We start from the raw sequence: 15,703 nt of genomic DNA, 5'->3' as shown, positions 1-15,703 counted from the left end.
TGCAACCACAGAGCATACTCAGCCAAAACCTTGACTCAGTTACCAAGATAAATCTTTTCTGATGTGGAAGATCAGACTATGCTGCAACCACAGAGCATACTTAGACAGTACCTTGGCTCTGATACCAATTGTTGCGGAAGCCAAATGTATATAGTATGAATAAGTCACAACTACTATACCAAAAATTATGACAGCCACCAAATAATAAATAAGACAATAAAGCAACAATAAAAGGAACACCAAAATTTACGAGGTTCGGTCAATTTTGCCTACTCCTCGGACACAACCAATATTTTATTCCACTCCAAAAAAATAAGTGAAATAATACTAAAGAGAGAAGATACAAATGCCTTAAGAAGATAAGAAGGCAAATGAGAGGTGTGTTTAAATCCTAAACATTAAGCCTTCTTTTATAGGGGGAAAATCCTCCCAAACTCTTCTTTTCCCACCGATGTGGGACAAAAATATTTGCCAAACTTAACAGGAAGTTCTTGGAGGGAAGGATGTCGGGTTTCTATTTTGAAACAACTTCTCTATCCCAAGGTAGGGTTAAGGTCTGTACCCTCCCCTAACTCCACTAAGTGAGATTATACTGGGTTGTTGTTGTAGTATTATATATGGAAGTATACTTGTAATAAAGTAATTTAATAATTTTCAGAAAAAAAAATGATGGACAATCTGAGAAGAAAGATTTAAGTTTTTTTTCTTTCCTTTTGAGTGCTGAGAATTAACGAATAGGAATATGATATGGACGAATGTAAACGGTTTGCACCAAACCAACCCACGTCATATATAACAACTCTCCATAGCTAAAAAATAATTACTTAATTTGTTAGGTAAACTATCTTTTATTAGATATTAGGGTACCTCATAATATCTTCCAAACATCACTTTCTTTACATTAATCAATTCAGTATGGTTTCGCCCTTGAACTTCCGCCACGTCTACTACGATATTATTGTTTTATTATGAATAAAGGTACTTGGGTTATAAATATATATAGTTTTGATATTAGTGTGTGAATTGTCTTCTAATATTATAGAAGAAAAGACCACATTTTATTTGGTGATAAAGGACTTCATATACCCCCACTCCCGAACCCCAATGGGGAACTCAATGTTTGTATTCTTGTTTTTATCTTAATGTTAAAAGAAGTTAGTTAATTATCTTTCGAATGTTTTTTTTTAAGGTCACATGAATTTTTTTAATGTATATTATAAATCTTCTCATTACATGCGACATGATAATCGTTAATCGCCATTAAGACACATGCCCATGTAATCTGAATTTAACGAAAAAAACAATGATTGCTTGGTTGAAAAAGATTAGCCTTAATTTCAATCTCCAAAAGGTTCTAGTAACTCTATATACTAGTACTAGATTTAGTTAATCCGAATTGGACATGAATTAGAAATTCGTTATGAGACTTGCAACCAAAGAGCTAAATGAAATATAATCCAAATTCAGATTTGAGATACTGCTTGTAAATAGATACTTTGGTAAATAATAAAAGTTAATTACCAAAAAAAATTACAGAAATTCCGATCAAAAGATTATACCATATTATGTGAATCCAATTAACCTAAATCATTAAATATCAAAATTGCTGTTTAATTATTAAATGGAAGACTCTCCCTTCCGCGCTATTTTTTACCGACATATTCAGAATAAAAGAATTGAAAAAGAGGACTTTCTAAAAACAACATCATGAGAAATTACATTGGAAAAAGTAAAGTCCAGTTTCCCAAAGGGGAAAGTAGAGTGAAAAAACATTAGAGAAGTAGCCCATACAAATGGTTATTTACACAAAAGGGCAAAAAGCATGAGGAAATCATGAATATATTACAGCAGTAGAATCTACAGAAGCAGAAAATCCGCAGCTTCAATTCGTACTATAGACATTCCGGAGTTAAAGAACATGGACGAACATGGACCCCACTATAAGAAGGAAGTGGAGCCCACTAAACCGCCACCCTAACAAGTCATAGGTGACCAAACTCCCCACGCTTTCGTCTTTCACACAGTAGACGACGACGACTTTCTCCCCCCACACCATTTTACCCCAAATAAAACACTACAAATGGAAGCAACGCAAATCTTCAACAGGTTCGAACTAGTCAACCCAATTGTTTTATTTCCTTTCTCAAATATCTCCTTGCCTTTTCTCTTTTTCTTTGTTTATCCCTGTATATATATCTACACATATAAAGAACCAGTTTTTTCTGTTTCTCCTATAATACAAAGATGGCTAATTCTTATACAAGTTTTAATTTTTTCCTTGCCCCTATTATTTTCTTGGCGATTCTGGGATTGCAATTGCAGAGCAGCGATGGGTTTGGGACGTTCGGGTTTGATATCCATCACCGGTATTCGGATCCGGTGAAGGGTATTTTGGACCTTCATGGATTGCCTGAGAAGGGAAGTGTTGAGTATTATTCAGCTTGGACTCAGCGTGATCGCTTTATCAAAGGTCGCCGCCTTGCTGATACAACTAATCCCACTCCTCTCTCTTTTTCAGGAGGAAATGAAACTTTCCGCCTCAGTTCTTTGGGATTGTAAGCTCTCTCTATTTTTCTTTTCTGATTGCTTTTGCAGTTGTTTATTTGCTGCTCTATTTTTTTTTTTAAATATTTTTGTTGTTATTCCTGATTGTGAACTACTAGTACGTTTTTGGAAATTCTTGTTTACTGTCTTTTACTTTTGTCCGTTTAGTGTGATGTTAGAGTTGACTGAGCTTTACGTTTGTTTTTGTCTGTTTAGTTGGATGTGTCAGTTCAGGAAAAATAGGTTACCTAACTTAAATAAATTCCATGTACCATTAATAGTTCTTACGAGATTCATGTGGAGGAAAATATGATAAAACAAAAAAAAGAAAGATTTAGGCCTGTTTCTGTTCTTTAATTCTGTTTGTGTGTTTCATCGGACTGGAATTTTGGCGATTTCACTCCTATATTAAAAGTACTGACTCTAAATTTAATTATAGTCTTCTTCTAGTTCGAATTCCAAGCTCCGGAAATAAATTCCATTTTTTTTTTTCTGATTTTCCGTTCCTCTGCTGCCACTTATCTCCTCTCTAGACAAGGAATTGTTCTGAAAATTCCTTGCAGTAGCATGTTGTAATTTATATGTTATAAAGATAGAGTTGAATGCAAAATATGTAGTATCTGTAGTTGTGATTTTTTCTTCTTAAGGTGTGTGACTAATACTCTTTGCCAATTTGCAGTTTGCATTATGCAAATGTGACAGTGGGCACTCCTGGGCTATCATTTCTGGTGGCACTTGACACTGGCAGTGACTTGTTTTGGCTACCCTGTGATTGCAGCAATTGTGTGCGCGCCCTCGAGACACGCTCTGGACGAGTATGTTTGCTTTATTCTAGTACCTTTTTCTTTCTACTTTCAAATGTTTAAAGAGTTTTTCTTTTTCGATGATCATCCTCGTCTGTATGTTGCCTTCTGCTACAAGGAAGATGATCATCCTCGTCTGATAACCTTTTTCAGAAAGGAACCTGCTGATAACACAATGGCTGAATCTGTAACACAGTGGATTTCTCTTCAACTGTCTTTTTCCGTCATTATGATAATAATATATTCTCTTAGTTAACAAGATATGGGGTGGAGAATGTATTGAGAAAATTGTTTTTCTGTTAAGGAAGATACATAACTAGCGCAAAATTCAACATAATCAATATTTGCAAAGTGAGTTTGATGCATGTAATATACTGACTCTGAAATGAAATATGTGATCCATATTGTTCCGTGGCTTGTTTGTCATTGAAGAATTTTGAGATTCTTACTAGCTCAATTACTTCATACTCCACAGGATTTCACCTTCAGGAACAAAATTTTCTTTGCTCTTTTGCCTTTTCCGTTTAATGTTTCTTTATGTATTATTTGACACTTATAATCCTTTGTTTGCTTTGAAACAGCGAATAAATCTCAATATTTACAGCCCTAATACGTCGTCAACGGGTCAGATTGTTCCTTGCAACGGCACTCTGTGTGGACAAAGGAGGCGATGCTTATCTTCACAAAACGCATGTGCTTATGGAGTTGCATATCTCTCCAATAATACCTCATCATCAGGGGTACTGGTGGAAGACATCTTGCACTTAGAGACAGATAATGCTCAACAAAAAAGTGTTGAGGCTCCAATTGCTCTAGGGTGGGTATGGTTTGAGAGAAATGCAGTGTAATTTGGATGCAATCTTTATCCACCATGATGTTAATTTTCTACTTGTTCAATTTCAGGTGTGGGATAAGACAAACCGGTGCATTTTTAAGTGGCGCTGCTCCTAATGGTCTATTTGGACTTGGCTTGGAAAGTATATCTGTTCCGAGCATGTTAGCAAGTAAAGGTCTTGCTGCAAATTCTTTCTCCATGTGCTTTGGCCCTGATGGTATTGGAAGAATAGTGTTTGGAGATAAAGGGAGTCCAGACCAAGGAGAAACACCACTCAATCTTGATCAACTACAGTAAGCAGTCAATTTGATATTCTAGGTTTAGCGTTTGCCTCTGTTCCTGGCTTGATTCAGGAGAATTCGACCAAATATGTATTCACTCTTATCCTTCCTTGAATTGCAGCCCAACCTATAACATCAGCTTGACAGGAATAACAGTGGGAAACAAGATCACTGATGTTGATTTCACAGCCATTTTTGACTCTGGCACCTCATTCACATACTTGAACGACCCAGCTTACAAAGTCATTACAGAGAACGTGAGTGACAGGCTGACTGTATGATTTGTTAGTTGGGAGTTTGTTCTTTGTATTGTGAAACTGAAGATATTTTGTTTCTTTTTTCAGTTTGATTCTCAAGCAAAACAGCTACGTATTCAACCTGATGGCGAAATTCCTTTTGAATACTGCTACGGGCTAAGGTGAACCATCTTTTATAATCTTCATCACTTTTACTTTCTTGATGTCCTTTGAACTCTCAGGATTAACATGCTACATACGCAGTGCAAATCAAACTACATTCGAAGTTCCTGATGTAAATTTGACAATGAAAGGCGGCAACCAGTTTTTTCTTTTCGATCCGATAATTATGCTCTCGCTCCAGGTAAGATGGTTTCTGCTCCTTCTTTATTACAGAAGTTCTCTTTTAGAATATTCTAATACCCAGTCATGATCATCAGGATGGTTCTCGCGCATTTTGCTTAGCTGTTGTGAAAAGTGGGGATGTCAACATCATTGGACGTAAGTATCTATCAGTTGCTTGCTCGTAGATTTTGTTTCTATCCATGGAATTTTGCAATATAACTTGCACCATGCCAGCTAATGATCTCACAATTACCAACTTTTAGAAGTTTTGGTTCCTATCGAGTTTTTTACATACTTCTAGCTTATATATTATTGGAAATGTGAATGTGACAAAGTAAATTAGTAAGAATCAAGTCCATAACCAACTAGTAAAACTGGTTACATAGTCAAAAATCTGAGCTATTTGTTGATTTACTTCGATTTTGTCTCTGTATTTGGAATTTATGACAGAAAACTAATACATGGATCTTTTTGCAGAAAATTTTATGACAGGCTATCGCGTGGTTTTTGATCGAGAGAAGATGGTTTTGGGTTGGAAACCATCCGATTGTGAGTTTGCATTCATGAGTATGACCTTTTTAGTGTGCACACCTGTCCATATTTTAACTAGAAACCATTCTTGTCAGGTTATGATTCTAGAGAATCCAACGACAAATCGACAACTCTGCCAGTGAACAAACGTAATTCTACTGAAGCGCCGTCGCCCTCCAGTGTGGTGCCAGAGGCCACCAAGGGAAATGGAAGTGGAAATGAACCCGCTACTTCGTTTCCATCTGTTCCGTCATCTAGACCTGCAATAAACCATGCACCAGCACATTTCAATTCCTACATTTGCCAACTTATGATGGCTCTGTTTTCCCTTTTTAGCTATTATTTGATCATTGTTTCTTCATGAGGCTTTTCATTGCCCTTGTATAATATTGAGCTCTGTTAAATGATCGCATAGAATTGAAGTAAGCACAGCATTTTTTATATTGCTGTTTATACCTAATATGCAATGTAAATATAACTCATTTCTTTCTTTGTTCTTTTAAGGTTTAAAGACCTTTTTTTCATTGAAACACACCGGTAAAGGGTATTTTCTTCTTTTGGTTACGCATGACCTTTGAAATTAAAGCAAACAACTGCATGACCTAACGGTCAACGAAGCGAATAAAACCATGAGAGATTAGGGTTTATATCCCACCAGAGACAAAACAACAAAATGTTGGTGAGGAAGTAACAGGTGTATCTGATGAAATGGACTGTGTGAGCAAGTTGACTTTAATACTGCTATATTGGGAGAAAAATGATCCATGAAATTGTGCTTGTGTCAGTTTAGTCTACCTTTGCTTTTCAAGCAGACTTTATCACAGTAATCAGAATCCTCTGAAGCTGGTCAAAGAAAATACTTAGGAGGAAGTCATTGCATTTTCAATCTTGGGAGGAATTATATTAAATTTACAGTTGACCATTGTAAAGCAAAAAAATGTAAATTTTGTAAAACGTCCAACTGTGTAAAAGTAACACCCCAAAACAATAACAGATGATATTCAAAAATATTCTGCCCCACCACCTTAACTTAGACCTTACAGTAACGAATAGGGGCAATCAGAAAATAAAAGAAGTTACGTATCGAGATTCACTGCGTCCAGTATTCACCCCCTAATGAACCACGATTCACCTTCACAGACCTTGTGTTTACTAGCATGGGAGCAAGATTTATATTACTTCTTGCTCTATTTCTTTGCCTCGCTCTGCATCCTTCTTCTTTGCCTTTGCTCGACTTTTCTCATTCTCTTCTCGCTTTCTTATTTTCTTCGCTCTTCTATCTTCTTTGCCCTTGCTCGACTTTTTTCATTCTTTCCTACTACCTTACCCTGTGAGGGCAGTGACATTTGTTGTGATTTCATCTTAATAGATTTAACTAAGGAAGATAGCTCGTGCTTCTCCTTTGTTGAAGGCAAATTATCCGACTGCAATTTTTCACTTGTTACTGCCTCTAATGTGCTGGATGGCTGCAACGGTGCAGCTATTCCTGGCTGTTGTTTTGCCTTCACAATTTCTTCTTCGGCCTTGTGCTGCTTTTGCGCCAGCTGACGAGCATAAACTGCACTCCTGCAACAACCACAATAGATACCGTAAGCAAATGAAAAAAGTAAGAAGGGTTTTTCTGGGAGTTGGGATAAATGCCAGGCAAGTTTTGTTTTTTTGATACACGAATAGAAATTGGTGCAAAGGAGAAGATGGGAAATACCGTTTGAACTGAGGATCTGTGGGGTCCAATGCAAAGAGTGGTGACTTAAAGAGAGATGAAAACCGTGGATCTTCATAATCAATACTTGGCAACTTGTCCTCATTTGGAAGTTCTTTACCCTTCTTCCCCTTTGCCTTTTTAGGTTTCATGTTGTAACCCTTCAAGTTAGCATCTCCTCCCTTGTCATCTGCAAGTAATAGCTCAAGCTCTGCTCTACTTGCTTCAGCTTCTTCAGATGCTTCAACGCTCTGCTTTCCTTTCCTGGTGCTCTGATGTTGAGAATCCTTAGAAGGCTCTTCTATGAAGAAGTCCTCAGGTTCTTCTATAGGTTCTTGATCACTATCGCTGGTCTCATCGTCTGATGAATCCTTGGACTTACCTTTCCTGGCCTTCTTTTTCTCTCTTTTCTTTCTGAGAACAGCTTCCCATACAGTTTCTGACTGTTTATCCTTCTTTTCTAGGATACGTTTACTTAGATCTTCCAAGCCAGTGTTAAACGTGACCTCCATGTCCTGATCATCGTCCTCATTATTTCCATCTGAACCCTCCCCAGACTGGAGCAGTGCACGGTACCTATCTTGTTTTTTCTTCTTTTTGACAGATTTATCTTCTGTGCCATCACCTTCCTCACTATCATCACTTTCACTGTCATCAGACGCCAAAAATTCTTTCAACTCCATATCTGCCAGCTGCCAAAAAAGAAACCACATCAATACTTGCCGAGTAATAAAGAATATTCAATCGCCTTGAGGAAAAGAAACAAGGTGACAAACATGAGGATTTTTTAAAATAGGCAACACATTAAAATCTTAAAAGCCCAAAAATGAATATGCCTGATATTGGCAAGTGCAACACAATCTTATCAGCAGACATAGATAGCAAAATACTAACACAGATAACCACATGCAACACCTGTACGTAAAAGCAAGTATGTGCACACTATATAATTAATTAAAGAAAAGGAAACAAAGTAAGAGGTGCCTGAAAATCATCTCAGCAACAAAACTGGTTTGACAAAGTTCAAGTTTCTCGCAGACATACAGAACTAAAAGACACATGTGCACAAAACTACAGCAAATAAGAGTTAACCTGGTCAGCATTGAATTTTCTCTTCAAGGTCCTGATGCGTTGTGGCTCATCCTCATCCCATGTAAGTTCAATATTGCTGTGCTGCAGAGCTCGAGTGTGAAAATCTAGACCTTCATAATCTGCAGGGGCCTAAGTATCAAAAGACATTAATAATCAATCACCTAAAAGATCATCTTGGTTTCTTCCCCCTTTTAAGAGAATAGTATTCTAGCAGGTAAATTAATCCCTAAAAATGCAAAAGAGAAATGTTAGCAACAAGAATTACATATGCCTTAAGAATATTAATTTTGTAAAGAACTGTAGCTCTCAGAAAGTGAAATATCACCTCCCCTCATCCCAAAAAGAAACTGACAAAGAAGAAAAAGATGCTTTATTCTAACCATGGGGACATGGAGTTGTCGACTTCTCACGCAAGAACAGAGAGCTGAGAGAAAAATAGTGGCGCCGAAGAAAAACATGATATTCATCATTTTCCTTGGCAGGAGAGTGATCTTGGAAACAAAAGGCAAACATGCAAGCACACAATTAGATCACTTTTTTATTTGATAAATGTGGTGTACGGGCCAGCTTGCACACCTACACTAATTCCACAGGTGCCGGTGTGACTCTACCAACCAAGGCTTGGACAAATGGGAAGAAATCACCTAGTATTTTTGCTTCCACATGAATTTGAACCTGAAACCTCATGGTTATCCACCCACTTCATTGGCCACTAGGTCACACCTTAGGGTGCAATTAGATCTTTTTTTTTTCATTTGATGAGAAGGTAAACAAGCAGATAACTCAGCATGTCGCATGACTCAACAACAACAACAATCCAATAAAATCCCTCAAGTGGGGTCTGGGGAGGGTAGAGTGTACGCAGACCTTACCCCTACCCCAAGGGGTAGAGAGGTTGTTTCTGATATACCCTCGGCTCAAGCAAATGACAAAGACAATATATCAGTACCAACAGCAGAAAGCATAGAAATAATAACAGAATCAAAAGTACCAGAAAATAGATGAAAAACAATTACAGTAGCACGTAAGAAAGGCTTGGTACTATGAAAAGTGAAAGAGAAGTGTGGACACAACACTAACCCCCAACACTCTAGGACACAACCCTGTCAAACTAGCCTCTCACCTGGTACGGAGTAGCAAAGAGCTCCGCTACCCTCTATCCTACAACCCTAATGCTAGACCTCCACACTTTCCTATCAAAGGCCATGTCCTCGGAAATCTTAAGTCTCGCCATGTCCTGTCTAATCACATTTCCCCAATACTTCTTGGGCCGCCCTCTACCTCTTCTTATACTTGTCAAAGTCAACTGCTCACATCTCCTTACTGGGGCGTTTGGACTTCTCCTCCGCACGTGCCCGAACCATCTGAGCCTAGCTTCCCGCATCTTGTCATCCATCGGAGCCACGCCCACCTTCTCCTGAATATCTTCATTCCTAATCTTATCCATCCTAGTATGCCCGCACATCCACCTCAACATCCTCATTTTTGCTACTTTTATCCTATGGACATGTCGAATGACTCGAAACTATAATATACTCAATAACAACCAATGAACACTTCAAACACAAATGTGATTAGATTTTATGTTTTCAGCCAGAAATAGCCGTGAAAACTAAAGACCCCATGATGACAAAGAGATGCCATAAATTACCTCTGTTGCAATATCACGTGCTTGATGCTTGAATTCCATAGAGTCTGGAATAAACCTCAAATCTAATTTGTTTGATGTTCTTTCGAACTCAACCCCGTCGCAAGTTTTGTAAAGGTAATCTGCTGTAGCGCTTGAATCACATTCCACCACAGCATAATAATACCTGCAAAATACAAAAGAAGCAACTTTAAAAAGAGATCCATGGGAAATAAAATTAAAGACATATAAATTATGAAATACAGAATAGAGGAGCATAAGGGGAAAAGGAGAAGAAGAAACAGAATAAATTTCATAAATGTTTAGCAATAAGTTATCACTTTTGGTCACCAAAAAGTGCAAGAATCACTCAAAGATACATGGCTCAGGGAAAAAACAGAACCATATCGTCACCTGAGCCGACTCATTTCATAAGCACGTAATTTCTCATTGTCAATCTCATCGTTATCATCATCATCATCATCACTGTCTTCATTTTTTCCATTTTCATCATCAAATAGGCCGACTGGACCATGGACAGCCTCCTCTTCCATACGCTTGAGTCCAAACTCAGATGGATAGACAGCAACAGATATTATTTGACCCCCTTTGGGGAGGAAGGAGCTCAATAGCATATATAAGTCAATTGCCTACATAGAAAAACCATGTTACTGAGAAGAGAACTTGATAGCACAAATAGAAGTACATCATCAAGGGGTAGTTTGGTTAATGGCTAGTTATGCATGGATTATAATACAAGGTTTTTATGCAGAGAATAATAATGCACGGATATTGTTGTCCAGTGATAATAATTATTGTACGGGGATTCCCTACTTTAAGGCAATCTTTTTCCTTTAGATACTCTAATCCAGGTATTGCTACTAGATATATTATTATTATTTCACATTCTATTTCCACAAAAATTATGCATAGTTTAGTACTGAAAAGTGAAAACTAAACAATACATTATATATAGAGATTTATACAATAAGTTTCAATAGATCACATTAGTTAGAGATCTATGTGCAAACCAAACAGCCCCATATAATTCAAATCGAGGTGCAATCCACATTTTTTCCATGATGAAATCGAGGTGCAGTCTACATTATGACTACGGCAGGGTACATATGATATAACTCTTATGGTCTCAGGATGTAACAGCTAATTAGTATCATACATTTTAAACAAAATGCATGAACTCACAAGCAGTCTCCCACATATTCTGACTATCTTCTATATTTCTTTTATTTTGTAAGCTCAACCAGAAAAGATAAAAAAATTTGCCTGCAACTCCGTATTTGTAGAAGTCCAACAAATGAATTTCAAAGCTAATCAATACTTCTATGCAATGCGCCAGTTCATAGCTTGTTTTTTTAAATCGGCTGCACCTGTTCATAACTAATCACAATTGAATGCATTGCTCACACAATCTCTTAACAATATTCTCCAGTATCAAGAAATGCACAAGCTGTTATTCCAAACTCTCTTCATGACACATTAAGATAAACCTAGTAAATGGTCAAGGAAAACTGAACCAAACAAATCCCCCTCCCAAACAATTCAACACGCAGCAGGTCAATTTTTTTGATAATAGGATTAGTCTAAGCAATTGCAATCACAGTGTTTTTATGCAAAGCAATAATAATTACTATAAGAAACAAAAGTTCCATAGCTGACACCTTTCTAGGAAAAATACAAGTTTCCATATTGAAAAAAAGGAAAACAAAGAAGGTACCTTTACTCTACCCCAATCCATGTTAACAATTGCAAGCCTCTTAGTTTCCTTGTCAATTTCAGGCACATCCTCTTTCTGCTTCCTCCAAAAGAAAATTTTGAAAAGATCATTAATACAACATAAAATCCAAATTCCATACCCCAACATAAAATTCTCTCTGTCATTGTATGTATACCTGCACGAAAGTATCTTCCTCCTCTGAGTAAACCTCATCCATTTCATCATCAGAATGGGAATCTGAAGAAGAATCCTCAGTACTTGCCAGTGAATCATCAATTTCCACCTCCCCATCCTCCTCTTCTTCGGACTCTGATGATTCGGCGCCAACTTTCTTCAATTTATGTTGCTCAATTTCTTCTTCACTCATCCCGCTCTCACTCTCACTTACTTCTGCATCTTCTTCTTCGCTTTCAGGTTCTGTAACCTTTGATTTCTCTTTCTGCTTCCTCTGTTTTTCACCCTCTTCTTCTTCTTCTTCTTTCTCGAGATGGTAATAATGGTTTAGAGGGTTTTTTCTAGAGGAGGAGGAGGAATTAACGGGTCTGCCTCTTATATCAGTAGGCGCTTTCGATGATGCGAAGTTTTTGTCTGTGAACATACGATTAAACCTAGAATCAATTGTCACTTTCGACTTTTTCTTGGGCGGCTCGCGAAATCTGGGGTCCGAATGTAACGCCGTAAATCGAGAATCATTGATGATTCTCTTCTCAGTTCTATTTCCGCCGCCGCTTTCATCTCCGGCAGCGGTGGAGGTATCGGCCAGCCTTTTTCCCTTTTTGATTTTATCTTTGTTTTTGGACCCCATGAATACGTTCTTCTTCCAGCTAAACCCTAAAACCCCGGATGTTATTATTACAGACCATATAACAGAGGAGGAAGAAGAAGGAGAAGACGACAGTATTAATCGGGCTGATGGATGTTTAGAGCCCAATATTCAGTCCAATGACATTACTTCACGGCCCAACCCAAGTACTTAACTTATCAAAATCCAATAAGTTGCATAAATATGACACTTTTGGGTGGTCTTTAATTTTGACCCTCCTTGTTCAATACTCAAGAACTTTAAGTTCAAAAATTAAAAAGTGTTGTCCATAGGACAAGCAAAGTGTAATATTTATTAAACTTAAAGTTCTGCCTAATGGATAAAGTGGGGATAAAAATTAGAAATTTTACCTCCTATTGCAAAGGTTGACATCTTATTTATTATCAATAAATACCCTTTTTAAAAAATTTCTCCTATAGCTACCTTTTAATTTTTATCTCCTACCATTAAGCCATTAAACACTCTCTCTAATATTTTTCTGAATCATTCTTTGTATAATACTACCTCCTTATTAAACCCTAAGTATGTTCTTGTTTTTTTTTTGCAGGAGACGTTGTGGCCATGCCCTATCATTATTCACGAGATCAAGTGCTGGTATTAGCAATTAGTGCTCATTCCTGTGAAGAAGTGGTAATGGTAAGCACAAAAAGGCTGCCCAAAAATTTTGACAATGAATAGGATGCTGCCCATACTCTCTGCCCAGAAATTTCTCTAAATACAAGAAGCTACAAATTGGCAGTATGTATAAGATGCTACCCAGAAATTTCGACAAAAAGACTTCTCGATACAAGGTCTTGGAAAAGAGCAAAACGGATCTAATGGAAGCAGACAAAATTGTCTGATAATGTTCTTGACGAGGAAAATTTGGATGCTGAACAGGAAGTTGTTAGAGACTTGCCAAACACGCTAGATAATGTTTCCAAGCTGCAAAAATTATGTCGCTACATTGAACCACGATTCTCCTTTATCAAGAACTCTGCAACTCCGGTGGCCGGTTGACAATTCCAATGGAATAGTTGATTCTTGTATTCGGATGTATTTATATGTATTCGATAAGGCATAGACTAATTTTTATTTTGTACAGTGATTTTTGACCGTTGTATTTGGATGTATTTATATATATATGAGTTTATACAATAACATTTTTTCATATATTGTTAGCTCTAACTGTATTTATCTATATTTTCAGTCTAATGGTATCCATCTATATTTAAAATAATAATATAATAAAATACAGTAAAATACTCTCAATACAAACAGAAAATTAATGAATACAACCCAATGAAATGTATTTACATTCTAGACAGTGACTTTTAGATGTATTAAGATTTTGTTAGAGAAACATAGCATGAAGGAAAACATATATTATGAATTCAACATTATACATATTGTATTTTTTAATTATTCATATGTATCTTTTAATTATAACAATCTATTTTTCGCCTGAGAAATCTTTTCCCTAACTGGATTAATAATTTTGCGTGTTATAATTGAGTTTGTTGAGTTATATTAGGAGTCTATCACGTTAATTAATTCATTTTTCGTTTTTAAACAGTTGGAGAGGCCTATTTTACGTTGTATTCATGAATACATCTCACGAATACATATGAATACAGCAGATGATAGCTGGCATGCCCTGTTTTTTCGCCGAGTTTTGATATTGTATTCGTGAATACAGTAGCTTGAATACATCGAATACATTCCATAACAACTGAAAAGATAGCAATAGGAAGTAATTAAGTAAACGGAGAAGGGTCTCATCTCTCCCTCTACTATCATCAATAGTTTAAATAAGCCCTATGTTATACTATTAGAACAACCAAGCCCATGCCGTTATACTATTGTCACACCTCCTTTTTGCTATACACCCGAAGGGTGTAAGGGAGTTTTTCCCAATTTAAGTGACAATCGAAACAGGGTGATATTTATTAAAATTCAGAGTCGCCACTTGGGATAATTTATGGTGTCCCAAGTCACCGGTTTAAAATCCCGAATCGAGGAAAAGAATGACTCTGTTTAACAGTACGCGAACCAGAAATTCGGGTAAGGAATTCTGTTAACCCGAGAGAAGGTGTTAGGCATTCCCGAGTTTCGTGGTTCTAGCATGGTCGCTAAACTGTTATAAATGGTTCAATTATCAGATTTTAAAACCATTATAAACTTATGTGCATTTTTACTTTAAACCGCTTTTATTTAATTAATTAAAGGAAGATTGCAATGTCATTTAAAATATGTTTCAAACCACGTCACATAAATACACCTGCAGTTCGCAACACATTTCAGCTAACGTTGAGATTTGGATTTGGGTCACATATATGCGCACCCGAGTTTAGGAAGGTAAATTATTAAATAGAGCGCCTAAAGTAACTACGTATTTTTAATTTTGAGAGGGCCATGGAAATTTGCTAAATGGCACGCCTCAAATTCTAAGAATTTAAGGGATATAATTAAGTGCAGACCACGCATTTGGGATTATATTTGGCGCGGCGGACCTCAATTTAATTTTTTTAAAAAAACCAATTAATTGATTAAGGAGAGGCTTAATGTGATTCTACTATTCTTTTACCAAGAGTTCAAGCATGTTTAATAGCTGATGGACCTTGGTCAGCATATGTTATTAACCAGAAGACTAAGTCCCAGGGACATAAGGGTATACCAAATTAAGAATACAAATCCAATACGGTTTTTGCTAACGAACTACCCTTTGACAATTGCTTCGGTTAATTATACAGGGACAGTTATGTGAGATTCTCAGTATAATTTGAGCCTATTTCCATGCGTAATGTTAAGCAGAATCTTATGGGTCTATCCAGTATATGTAAGTCCTAAAGTCTATTTTAAACTAACACATTTCTGCATTACAAATGAAATAATGCATAGCTCCTATTTTAAGGCAACTTGGATCATTTTCCTTTATTTTAAGCACGAGTCATATTGATTACTACTTAAAAAGAATTCGATCACTCATTACATGAATATGACACTATTGAATTACAAGGTAACATGCTGTAATAACCATATGCATTGCTTAGCAAGAAGATACATATACAATTTATACCATTTGGCATGATCTAACTATGTATGCAACCAAATAAGCTATGCACCCAACTTTCCCAAAAGACTTTCAATTACACAACATTTAATCTCAA

At 36.7% G+C, this 15,703-nt stretch overlaps 2 protein-coding genes across 2 annotated transcripts; one reads left to right on the top strand and one right to left on the bottom strand.

The window, feature by feature from the left end:
* The first annotated feature begins 2,095 nt into the window (after positions 1–2,095).
* Positions 2,096–6,105, top strand: LOC107791850 (aspartyl protease family protein 1). Its single transcript, XM_016613990.2, has 10 exons — positions 2,096–2,555; positions 3,224–3,359; positions 3,929–4,164; positions 4,251–4,475; positions 4,585–4,720; positions 4,808–4,881; positions 4,964–5,063; positions 5,140–5,200; positions 5,522–5,593; positions 5,671–6,105. The coding sequence occupies exons 1-10, from the start codon at positions 2,245–2,247 to the stop codon at positions 5,937–5,939; spliced, it is 1,620 nt and encodes a 539-aa protein (XP_016469476.2). The 5' UTR covers positions 2,096–2,244; the 3' UTR covers positions 5,940–6,105.
* A 330-nt stretch (positions 6,106–6,435) lies between these two features.
* LOC107791849 (pre-rRNA-processing protein esf1) lies at positions 6,436–12,596 on the bottom strand. Its single transcript, XM_016613989.2, has 7 exons — positions 11,907–12,596; positions 11,732–11,806; positions 10,411–10,646; positions 10,021–10,183; positions 8,370–8,498; positions 7,281–7,969; positions 6,436–7,141 (listed from the first exon to the last, which is right to left on the bottom strand). The coding sequence occupies exons 1-7, from the start codon at positions 12,534–12,536 to the stop codon at positions 6,835–6,837; spliced, it is 2,229 nt and encodes a 742-aa protein (XP_016469475.2). The 5' UTR covers positions 12,537–12,596; the 3' UTR covers positions 6,436–6,834.
* Positions 12,597–15,703: the final 3,107 nt, after the last annotated feature.

This window comes from Nicotiana tabacum, chromosome 3, assembly GCF_000715075.1.
Source record: "Nicotiana tabacum cultivar K326 chromosome 3, ASM71507v2, whole genome shotgun sequence".
In the NCBI taxonomy this organism is placed as follows: Eukaryota; Viridiplantae; Streptophyta; class Magnoliopsida; order Solanales; family Solanaceae; genus Nicotiana; species Nicotiana tabacum.
Note: the sequence above shows the minus strand (reverse complement) of the source record. Positions and strands in the feature narration are given on the sequence as shown.

What these genes read in the sequence shown, in the direction of transcription:
- LOC107791850 (XM_016613990.2), top strand. Translation starts at nt 2,245, where the DNA reads ATGGCTAATTCTTATACAAGTTTTAATTTTTTCCTTGCCCCTATTATT. An exon ending in CTCAATCTTGATCAACTACA is followed by an intron (nt 4,476 to 4,584) that starts GTAAGCAGTCAA and finishes CTTGAATTGCAG; the next exon opens with CCCAACCTATAACATCAGCT. An exon ending in GAATACTGCTACGGGCTAAG is followed by an intron (nt 4,882 to 4,963) that starts GTGAACCATCTT and finishes CTACATACGCAG; the next exon opens with TGCAAATCAAACTACATTCG.
- LOC107791849 (XM_016613989.2), bottom strand. Translation starts at nt 12,536, where the DNA reads ATGGGGTCCAAAAACAAAGATAAAATCAAAAAGGGAAAAAGGCTGGCC. An exon ending in AGGAAGATACTTTCGTGCAG is followed by an intron (nt 11,807 to 11,906) that starts GTATACATACAA and finishes TGGAGGAAGCAG; the next exon opens with AAAGAGGATGTGCCTGAAAT. An exon ending in TATGAAATGAGTCGGCTCAG is followed by an intron (nt 10,184 to 10,410) that starts GTGACGATATGG and finishes TGTATTTTGCAG; the next exon opens with GTATTATTATGCTGTGGTGG.